At 37.6% G+C, this 12,008-nt stretch overlaps 1 protein-coding gene across 2 annotated transcripts in view; it reads left to right on the top strand.

The window, feature by feature from the left end:
- Positions 1-12,008, top strand: part of VPS8 (VPS8 subunit of CORVET complex) — a gene marked incomplete at its 5' end in the record, with an annotated part of 289,040 nt that overhangs the window by 206,983 nt on the left and 70,049 nt on the right. For both annotated transcript variants that reach the window (XM_079705530.1, XM_079705529.1), the window contains one exon: positions 431-596. In XM_079705530.1, coding sequence (XP_079561656.1) covers positions 431-596 — 166 coding nt within the window. The remainder of the gene's footprint in view (positions 1-430; positions 597-12,008) is intronic.

Here is a 12,008-nt window from a genome sequence, read left to right as displayed (position 1 = left end):
CATTTTTGTAAATGCTTATTAATCACATCATGACTCATGTTATTATCAAATAATGAGGCAGACCACTCATGTTATTATCAAATTTCTTATATAATTATGATTTTCCCCAATTGACTTTTTTTCAAACTGTCTAAAAATGTTTCATAGTTTGAGAAATGAACAGAAGTTCAACTCATCCCCTGGTGGTTTGTAATCAGAGAACTGTGATGCTGTTCATGCTCATAACTTAAGTGTGCAAACACATGAGTCTGGATTTTAAAAAAGAGAGGACAGCAACAAGCAAATTCCCTTCCTTGTTTCTTAACCTATACCCCATCAGTGCATTTCAGCTTATTGGAAATATTTATCACTTTTAAATACACTCTAACACAACTTAGGTTTATGATTTTATGATAATGAAAAGTATCAATTGGTTGCCTTCATTTTGCAGCTGTGGCCATTTGTATCACTCATTCTGTCTTCAAAGCAAGGAGTGCACCATAGAAATTGAGGGGCAAACAAGATGGACGTGCTACAAATGCAGCTCAATTAACAAAGTAGGAAAGTTGAGTGAAAATTCATCTGAAGTTAAAAAGGGAAGAATAACCCCATCACAGGTAAGACTTGTTTTCATGGCAAGATGCAGATGGTCTTTTCTTAACAATGTCTTTTAGGCCTGGCCTCATTTTTTTTCAGGTCCTATAGGCCTCAGCAAATTTACTTAATTTGCTGTTTCCTGGTCCTTCCTCTATGCCACCCTATCCTGCAGTTGACCTTAACATCACATAGTGAAAAGTTAGACCTGTTGCTTTTTTCTTTTTGTTTTATCAGCTTTCAGTGTTCAGTCAAAATCAGACCCAGGGAAAAAAAACCCTGACCTAGCTTCTCCTAGGTAACAGTTGACAGAATTTCTGCACTCCAGTGATAGGCATTAGTTTATATATTCATCCAATAGATAATGGAACTGTGTGCCAGGCACTGTGCTAAGTGCTGGGGATACAATTATAGACAGGACATTTGTCTTTTAGAGTTTATGACCAATGAAATTATAAACAGATTTTCAGAAAGTGTTCTTAAATCCTTTCTGACACTGAATAGTTGGTGTCTTTTCCACCATCAGTTCTGACACCAATTCTGTCAGTTCTTTGGATACCAACTGGATGTCCAATAATGCAATTAAATTCTGACACTAACCACCAGGAATTACCGTCAGACTCCACAGGTTTAAAGGTTCATTCCCATAAGACTGTCCTCACTTCAGACACCAGTTACAAATGGGGTGCCCAGACGACATGCTCTTCTATCTGACTTACAAGTTTAGGGGTCCCCATGACCCACTCCCCCAGGTTTGATAATTCACCAGAACAACTCACTTTACGTTTACCCATTTATTATAAAGGATACAACTCAGGAATAGCCATGTGAAAGAAGTGCATAGGGCAAGGCATGGGGGGAAGAGGGTGCCCGAAGCTTCAGTGCCCTCTCTTGGCATACCATCTTCCCAGTATATCAGTGTGCTCACCAATTCAAAAGCTCCGTGAACCTCAATATTTAGGGTTTTTTATTGGAAGTTCCATTACATAGCCATGATTGATTAAATCACTGGCTGTTAGTGATTAGACTCAATATCTAGCCCCTCTTTCCTCCCCATACATGGGATTGGGGGAAGGACAGGGAGGGGAGAACTGAAAGTTCTAACCATCTAGTCATGGCTTGATCTTTTGGTGACCAGCTGCCATCCTGAAACTATCTAGGGGTCCCCAGGTACCAGTCGTCTCATTAGCATTCAAAAGGCACTCTTTTCACTCAGGAGAGTCCAAGAGTTTTAGGAACTACGAGACAGGAACCAGGGACAAAGACCAAATAATATTTTTTATTATACCACAAGTACTTACAGATGAACTGTGCCGTAAGAGCAGATAATGAGTAGACCTAACCTAGACATGAGAGGTCATGGAAGACTTCCTCAAAATGCCATGTTAGCTGCCTCTGAAGGAAAAAAAGAAGATAAAGTTTAAGCACAAGGGTAGGCAGAAGGAGGAGTATTCCAGTCAGGGAACAATATATAGAACAAACAAAGCATCTCTGCTGGAACTAGGCATTGAGTATGATTGGATCTAGAGGGTGAAAGAATGGTATTAAATGAAATTAATAGGTAAACAGGGACCATATTAATTATTTTTATGTTTGTGGTAAAGAAACACGAAGACATTGAAGGGCTTTAAAGAAGGAATGATATGATATGATCAAAATAGTATTTTTTTTTCAGAATAGTACTTTTAAAAGAACTGCAGTGCAGAAAATGAATTGAAAAGGAAACAAGAATGGATGTAGGGAGACCAAGAATATTGAAATAATTTTGAGGAAAGGAATTGTAACTTGTACTAGGATGGTGGAAGTTGGGATGGAGAAAAGAGTACATATTTGAGATGTGTTTGAGATGAGTACAAAATCAAAATAATTAATATGGTCCCTGCCTACCTCACTAACTTCATCTCATACCACTGTCTTTCACCGTCTAGATTCAATTATGCTCAGGTTCTAGTTCTGTACTCTTTTCTGCTTTACAGCAGAGATCCTATATTTGAGAGGTAGAATTATCAGGACTTGGTGATAAATAAATTGGTTGGTGGGGGAGATAAGACAGGGAGGAGTCAAAGATAACACCCAGATTTCTTGTTTAAACTCAAATGCATGGTGGTACCATTTACTGAGATGGAAAACAATGAACAAAGAATATATTTGGGAATAAGACAAAGAATTCATTGTTGGAGTTAGAGCTGTCTGCAGGACATACAGATAAAGATGTTCAATATGTTTCTGGATTGAAAATTTTGTTAGTCATCCAGAATGCTTCCTTGTTTGCATTTAGGAAAGGAAAAACAGGTCCTGTGATTTCTAAAATCTTTCCAAGCTGAATTCAAATGCAGATGGGGGAATCTTATTTATGCAGATACTTAAGGCTTTACATCTTGGGGCACTTCAGTGTTTTTTTCTGTTTCAGTTACATCCTGTTGATAAATAACTTGTGATTATTGCCTGGATATTACCAATTAGATGTTTTTCTTTCTTCCTAGATAGTCCTCAGAGGCTAAAATAGACTTTTTTCCTTTTTTTAAAAAACACAATTATATACGCAATTATGTATTTTAATACATAATTTATAAACAGTAAAATTCACTTTCTGCAAGTTTTGGCAACCACCTTTACAATCAAGACATAGAACAGTATCATCACCTCCCTCAAAGGTCCCCCATAGTTCTCTGTAGTCAGCCTTTTCCTCCACCCTCCAATCCCTGGCAACCACTGATCCATTTGGAGTTAATTTTTAATAGCATGTGAGATAAGGATTGAGGTTCTTTCTTGTGCATGTGGCTATCCATTGAATTGCCTTTGTACCTTAGTCAAAAATCAATTGACCATGTATATGTGGGTCTATTTCTAGACTTTCTATTCTGTTCCATTGATCTATGTATCTATCCTTGCTCCAATACTGTGTCTTTATAGTAAATCTGGATATCAGGTAGTGAGTCCTCAAAGTTTGTTCTTCTTTCTAACATTTGGCTATTCTACTTGCTTTTCCATATAAATTTAAAAATCAGCCTGTCAATTTCTACAAAAAAAAAATCATGCTTGGATTTTATTGGGATTGTGTTGAATATATAGATCAACTGGGGAGAGTTGACATCTTAGTGATATTGAGTCCAATCCATTAACATGGTATAGCTCCCACTTTATTTAAATCTTCTTTGATTCATTTCATCAGTGTTTTATAGTTTTTGGCATATAAATCTTGTGGTAGTTTTGTAAGATTCATTTATAAGTATTTGATGGCTTTTGATGCTATTATATATTTTACTGTTTTATATTTCTTTTTTTTAAATTTGGCTGCGTCAGGTCTTAGTTGTGACACATGGGACCACCATTGCGGCATGCGGGATCTTTTGTTGCGGCGTGTGGGCTCTTTGTTGTGACACACAGGCTCCAGAATGTGCAGGCTCAGTAGTTGCGGCGCTCAGACTCTCTAGTTGTGGTGCATGGGCTCTAGAGCACGTGGGCTCAGTAGTTGCAGTGCGTGGGCTTAGTTGCCCCACAGCATGTGGGATCTTAGTTCCCTGACCAGGGATCGAACCCACGTCCCCTGTATTGGAAGGCAGATTCTTAACCATTGGACCACGAGGGAAGTCCCTGTTTTATATTTCAATTTCTAATTGTTCATTCCTAGAATATAAAAATACAATTTATTTTTGCATGTTGCTCTTTTATCTAGTGACCAGTGACCTTACTAAGCTTACTTATTAGTACGAGTACTTTTTTGTAGATTCTTTGGTATTTTATACATAGACAATCATATCAAATGCAAATAATGACTGTTTTATTTCTTCCTTTCCAATTTTATACCTTTTATTTCTTTTTCTCACCTTGTTGCATTGGCCTCCAGTACAGCGTTGAATAGGAATGGTAAGAATAGACATCCTTGTCTTGTTACTGATTATAGGGAGAAAGTATTCAGTTTTTCATTATTAAGTATAATGTTAACTGTAGGCTTTTTGTGTGTAATCTTTATATCATGTTTAGGAAGTTTCCTTTTATTCCATGTTTTGTTGAGGATTTTTTCCATGAAAGGGTGTTGAATTTTGAAGACATTTATACTACATTAGTTGCTGTGTTTCCACATCCCCACACCTCACACAAGAAAGACAGTAATCTGTTTCATTGACTTCCTGCCTGCCTGCTCTCAGAGCATCAAGAAAAGGGAAATTATTTTGAAATTGGATCTATATGTCAAAGACAGCTTTATTTCTGAGGCTATCCCATTCTGCAGGGCAGGAGAGGTCACTCAACCTTTTCATTCTTTAGGAAAACCCAAGTGAGATTACTGATCAGATCTTCTTGAAAATCTCTGTTTGATGCTTCCTAATTAATGAAGCAAAATAGAATGAGAACTACCTTGGATTTCTTAAATTTTCCTCTAGCTGTCTGTCTCCTTTGTTTTTCTAGCTAAGATATTGTAAAAAGATCTAGTGGGTTGATAATGCAAGGAAAGAGAAAATGAAATTTATCAAATACATGGTTTAGATGTGTTTATGCTAATCTTCACAACAAGTTTAGCTGAAGGAACTGTATGTAGCTAAGAGAGGGAGGGCCAGTATTTGAATTCAAGTTTTTAGAATTGTCATCACCCTCAGTTTTCCTGCCTCCAATCTGTTATATTTTTAGCATTCTGGCTTTATTGAAACCTGACAAAGCTGATTTTTAAAATATATCTATACTATGTTGGCTGTGCTAACTTAAGATTTCTTACTATTGTATGAGCCATTCACATTTTTAATTGTAAGAGAATTTAAAATGAAAATACTAATTCTATATATGATGGTTTTTATCAAACTTAATTTCATGAAAGTTCTACTTTGCTCTTTTAATTTCCTTTGAAAATCTTTCACCCTTGGTTATTAAGTTCCTAACGAGTGCATGGAGAGAAGCAGAGGTATGTGTCCCAGTGACTTCAAAATCAAGCTGAGGTTGCCGGTCAGCGTCCACCTGTTGCTTCCTACCCTCAGTAGATACTGAATACATTTGAAGCTTTACACTGCCCTTGTAATGTGGTCCTTCTGTCAAATAGCTTTTTATTTCATCCTTTTCCAGGACTTGAGATGATTGACTTTTACATCTTCAGTTACTGACTCTGACTCAACAGGATGCAACAGTTACCCTCAAAACTGTGGTTTGGTGGGTAAAGTCTTTCTTCTTGCCTCTCTTAATCTCATTTCTGTTTTTCACAACTGGTGAAAAACAAAATGTGACACATCAATTGCCTCCCAACAGGTCTGCACAGACATGATTGGAGTTATTCCCCCAGAAAGCCTGCTTTCCTTTGGAATAAGCATTTTATTCTTTGAAAGCAAATGAAAAGAAATAACCCAAATTTCTTTCTTTCTTTCCTTATCTCCACTCCCCTGCCCCACCTCAGGTTTACAGTAGCTCAATCTGAAATATAGGTCCAAAGAGTAGACCTTGAAAGTCTGATTTTCTGTTTTGCTTTTGCTATATATTACTCCCAGATAAAATACATTTGAGAAACTAATTTCAACTGAAGTTCTCATCATGCTATTATATTTTCTCAACAAATGTTATTCCAATAGAATAGAATAGAATAGGAGTAATTTTATCTTAGATTATTCTTTTATTAAATGTATAGTAGCAAATAACTTACAGTAGCAAATCTTAATTGGCACTGATTTGCATTAGAAGAAATTAACTTGCTATTCATCTTAAAAATAATAATTCTTGGTCAACAGCAACTTGATATAAATTCAAAGAAGTATAATTGAAGATTTACTAGATTTTAGTTTTAACATTAGTATATTATTAACAGGGTTTAGAGTTCTTGAGAGATAGTAATAAGCTAACACATTATTAGGTGCCAGAAACATTCCAGTTGTTATTCCTTTTAAAACTTCAAAAACCAAGAGCATTTGGAGACTCATTAGAAAGTCTTATTATGTATTGCTTGATATCTTTTCAGAATTGGATATATCATCACTTATCAGTAAACATATAGCTGCCTACTCATCCTTTAATAATCACAAAAGGAAAGAATTAAAAGAAATAAGCTGATATTTTCCCTGGTACTTGGAGTTGGTTTTATTTCTTGGTTTTTAGAATTGTCTAAGAAAATGTTTTGTCTTTTGGGATAAATTTACAAATAAAGTCAGATGAAAGTATTTACAGCTTCGAAGAAATTATTCAGTAAATGACATTTGTGCTCACTGGTTATAATTTTCTATTAACCATTAAGCATTGCTTATTGATTTTGGATTCCCACTATAAATTGGAGATTTGTTTTACATGCCATTTAATGAAATAGAAACACTGGTATTAATGCCCTGTTTTCATTTGTCCGTTTTTAAAGAGTATTAGCTCCCTGTTATAAATATGTTAGATTCAAATTAAATGCTAAAAAATGAGATTTCCATTTTTGGTGATAGCAGCATTTCTCAAAAGACTATCTTCTAAATTAAACTTACAAATTAAATGAAGATTAATATGTCTCGGAAGTGCAGAGAGGTGATAAACAATCCTAATATAAATGAATCTGTTTGAGGAGATTATTGCCCATTTTCCAATAATCTTGTTATTATACCCTAGTATTAAGTGATTCATTACTTCAGCCAATATATAATATATGCCTACTTTGGACCAAACACTATTCTTGGTACCAAGTATACACTGGTGAACAACAACAACAAAATAGTTCCTAACATCATGTAGCTTACAATCTAGTAAGAGAGCTAGACAGTAATTAAGTAAACAAACTATCAAACATATAATTTCAAATTGTGATAGGTATGTGAGTGCTATGAGGGGAAAGAATAGAATGTTATAGGAAGAATAACAGAAGGGAAACCTACTTTTTATTGGGTGGTCAGGGAATATCTATCTGCAGAGATGAAAATAAGATGCTACCAGACCTGGCAAGAACATTCCAAGCAAAAGAGAACAGCAAGCACAGAGGAACTGAGGAGGGAAATGACTTGTTCATGGAACTGAAAAAAGATGTCTGGAACATAGTGACTAAAGAGGAACATAGCGAGGAATGAGGTTTAAGCGATAGGCGGGCCAGATCCTTATTAGAATGTAAGACTCTGGTGAAGAGTTTAGTTTATATTCTTAAAGTAAGAATAAAAAGGATTTAAAACAAGGGAATTCATACCATCTATTGATTGTGACTGTGGAAAATGGATAGACAGCCACACCCCTATTACTGTCCAAGTCTTCACCTCTTTGCCAGACCAGTGTAACATTCAGATTCTTAAGATTCTATAAATTTGGTCACTTCCCTTTGATCCAGAAAACGCTTGTGTCCAAGGGACCGAAGGAAGACAATAGTACCAAGAAAGTGTTTCCAGTCTCTGCGTAGAACTAAAGCTTTGCTGGAAATATGGGCGAAGGGCATAAAAAAGTTTTCGTGTCCAATAAAATGTGAAAAAATGTTGAACTTCACCAGCGATCAAAGAAATACCAGTGGGGCTTCCCTGGTGGCGCAGTGGTTGAGAATCTGCCTGCTAAAGCAGGGGACATGGGTTAGAGCCCTGGTCTGGGAGGATACCACATGCCGCGGAGCAACTGGCCCCGTGAGCCACAACTACTGAGCCTGCATGTCTGGAGCCTGTGCTCCGCAACAAGAGAGGCTACGATAGTGAGATGCCCACGCACCGCGATGAAGAGTGGCCCCCAATCGCCGTATCTAGAGAAAGCCCTCGCACAGAAACGAAGGCCCAACACAGCCAAAAATAAATAAAAATTAAAAAAAAAAGAAATACCAGTTAAAACAGCAATATGATGCCATTTAAAAAAACTTATTAAACTGGCAAAGTTTTAAAAATACATATTAAACTGGCATACATTAAAAATACTAATGCAGGGACTTCCCTGGTGGCACAGTGGTTAAGAATCTGCCTGCCAATGCAGGGGACACAGGTTCCAGCCCTGGTCTGGGAAGATCCCATATGCTGTGGAGCAACTAAGCCATTGTGCCACAACTACTGAGCCTATGGTCAACTAATCTATCACAAAGGAGGCAAGGATATACAATGGAGAAAAGACAGTCTCTTCAATAAGTGGTGCTGGGAAAACTGGACAGCTACATGTAAAAGAATGAAATTAGAGCACTCCCTAACACCTTACACAAAAATAAACTCAAAATGGATTAAAGACCTAAATGTAAGACCAGACACTATAAAACTCTTAGAAGAAAACATAGGAAGAACACTCTGGCATAAATCACAGCAAGATCTTTTTTGACCCACCTTCTAGAGTAATGGAAATAAAAACAAAAATAAACAAATGGGACCTAATGAAACTTAAAAGCTTTTGCACAGCAAAGGAAGCTGTAGACGAGACTAAAAGACCCTCAGAATGGGAGAAAATATTTGCAAATGAATCAATGGGCAAAGGATTAATCTCCAAAATATATAAACAGCTCATGCAGCTCAATATTAAAAAGACCCAGTCAAAAAATGGGCAGAAGACCTAAATAGACATTTCTCCAAAGAAGACATACAGATGACCAAGAGGCACATGAAAAGCTGCTCAACATCGCAAATTATTAGAGAAATGCAAATCAAAAGTACAATGAAGTATCACCTCACACCGGTTAGAATGGGCATCATCAGAGAATCTACAAACAACAAATGCTGGAGGACTTCCCTGGTGGCGCAGTGGTTAAGAATCCGCCTGCCAATGCAGGGGACACGGGTTCAATCCCTGGTCTGGGAAGATCCACATGCCACGGAGCAACTAAGCCCAAGCGTCGCAACTCCTGAGCCCACACGCCTAGAGCCCATGCTCTGCAATAAGAGAAGCCACCTCAACAAGAAGCCCATGTACCGCAATGAAGAGTAGCCCCCGCTCGCCACAAGTAGAGAAAGCCTGCGCGCAGCAACGAAGACCCAATGCAGCCAAAAATAAATAAAATAAATTAAAACAAATGCTGGAGAGGGTGTGGAGAAAAGGGAATCCTCTTGTACTGTTGGCGGGAATGTAAATTGATACAGCCAATGTGGAGAACAGTATGGAGGTTCCTTAAAAAACTAAAAATAGAATTACCATATGAGCCAGCAATCCCACTACTGGGCATATACCCAGAGAAAACCATAATTCAAAAAGACACATGCACCCCAATGTTCATTGCAGCACTATTTACAATAGCCAGGTCATGGAAGCAACCTACATGCCCATCAACAGACGAATGGTTAAAGAAGATGTGGTACATGTATATGGTGGGATATTAGCCATAAAAAGGAACAAAGTTGGGTCATTTGTAGAGACGTGCATGGACCTAGAGACTGTCATATAGAGTGAAGTAAGTCAGAAAGAGAAGAACAAATATCGTATATTAACACATATATGTGGAATCTAGAGAAATGGTACAGATGAACCAGTTTGCAAGGCAGAAATAGAGACACAGATGTAGAAAACAAATGTATGGACACCAAGGGGGGAAATCGGGTGTGGGTCGTGGTGGAATGAATTGGGAGATTGGGACTGACATATATACACTAATATGTATAAAATAGATAACTAATAAGAACCTGCTGTATAAAAAATAAATATAAGGAAAAAAAAGAAAGGTATACCTACAGAGACTTCCATTTCACTAAGAGTCTTTTGGGGGAGAAATGGACAAAATATATAAAAGAATGGTTCTCAAGACATTGGACCTCAAGCCGTGAAGGAGAATAACCCTTGAGAGACAATAAACAAATGATGTACTAAAGTACTGCTGGAGGAAAGTTTCCAAGCCACTGCACAGGGAGGGAGAACCAAGACAGAGCTCATCAGTATCTCTGATTTTGGACAGAGCAGGGAGTCCAGGGAAAACAAGGGCTAGAGTTCACAGGAGAGAGCCACACAGAGAGAGGGCTTCAGAGATCTGCAGAAGGCAACCTTGAGTTGAATACTGACCCACTCATGTTTGTGAGTAAATGACTCAAGGCCAGAAAAAGGAGCACCCAAAAGTATTAGAGGTAGCAGTGCCCCAAATTCATATATAGCCAGGAATACTGCAACCTGGAAAATGTCATAATTCACAGGGCAGCATTGAGAGTACTAAGTAAGCGTTTGACCTCAATATTGGGGGAAAAGTTAACCCTAGACTAGCTGCTGTTTTGATCCCACATAACAAAACTTAAAAGCAAAATCTAAAGAGATCAAATTATTTCTATGTATTTTAACAACATCCCAGAACAAAGTTCAAGATTATGTTAAGGATTACAGGAATATCTAGCCAAACAAAGTAGAATTCACAGTGCCTGGAATTTGATCAAATATTACAAGGCATGCAAGAAAGCAGGAAAATACAGGTCATAAAAAGGAGAAAAAAAATCGATTACATGATATTTTGGAACACGCAAGTTATGGAGACAGTAAAAAAGATCACTGGTTGCCAGGGGTGGTTGTGGGGGAAGGGTGAAGAAACAGAACAGAGGATTTTTTAGTGTGGTGAAAATATTCTGTATGATACTATTGATATAATGATGGATATAAGTCATTATGCCTTTGTCCAAATCCATAGAATGTGCAATGCCAAGGGTGAACCCTAATGTAAACTGTGGACTTTGGCTGATAATGATGTGTCAGTGTAATGTGTCATCAGTTATAACAAATGCACCACTCTGGTGGGAGATGTTGACAATAGGGGAAGCTATACATCTGTGAAGCATGCCACATATGTAGTATCTCTGTACCTTCCTCTTAATTTTGCTATGAACCTAAAACTGCTTTTAAAAAAATAGTCTTAAAAAAACAATTCCCTGCCTTCCCTTGTGCTCTACAACCAAAAGAAAGAAACTCCTATTAGGGGATGTATCTACTATGTATGTACAACTGTGCTATAGATTGGAATATTAGCTGAAGTTAATGGCAGAGAATGACAGAGCATGACAGAAACTAATGGCAGAGAATGACAGAAACTAGTAAGAGCATTAGGTAAATCTTATTAATTAAGTAATGAGTACTCTCATGAAAAAAGAACATAGGATGTCACAAGGCTTGGGCTCTAGAACTGACCTCTGCCTTATTACATGAGCTTGAGAAAGTAATTAACTCTCCCCTCTCTCCCTCCATCCCTTCCTTCTTTCCACCAGGATGAAAACATAAATCTTTTTTAGTGTCTCATTGAGGCATGGTGAAAACAGTATGTAGGTCTGCGTAGACCTACTAGAGAATGGACTTGAGGACACGGGGAAGGGGAAGGGGAAGCTGGGACAGAGTGAGAGAGTGGCATGGACGTATATACACTACCAAATGTAAAATAGATGGCTAGTGGGAAGCAGCCGCATAGCACAGGGAGATCAGCTCGGTGCTCTGTGACCACCTAGCGGGGTGGGATAGGGAGGGTCAGAGGGAGACGCAAGAGGGAGGAGATATGGGGATATATGCATATGTATAGCTGATTCACTTTGTTATAAAGCAGAAACTAACACACCATTGTAAAGCAATTATACTCCAATAAAGATGTTTAAATA

Source organism: Hyperoodon ampullatus (assembly GCF_949752795.1).
Source record: "Hyperoodon ampullatus genome assembly, chromosome: 5".
NCBI classification, from domain to species: domain Eukaryota; kingdom Metazoa; phylum Chordata; class Mammalia; order Artiodactyla; family Ziphiidae; genus Hyperoodon; species Hyperoodon ampullatus.
Note: the sequence above shows the minus strand (reverse complement) of the source record. Positions and strands in the feature narration are given on the sequence as shown.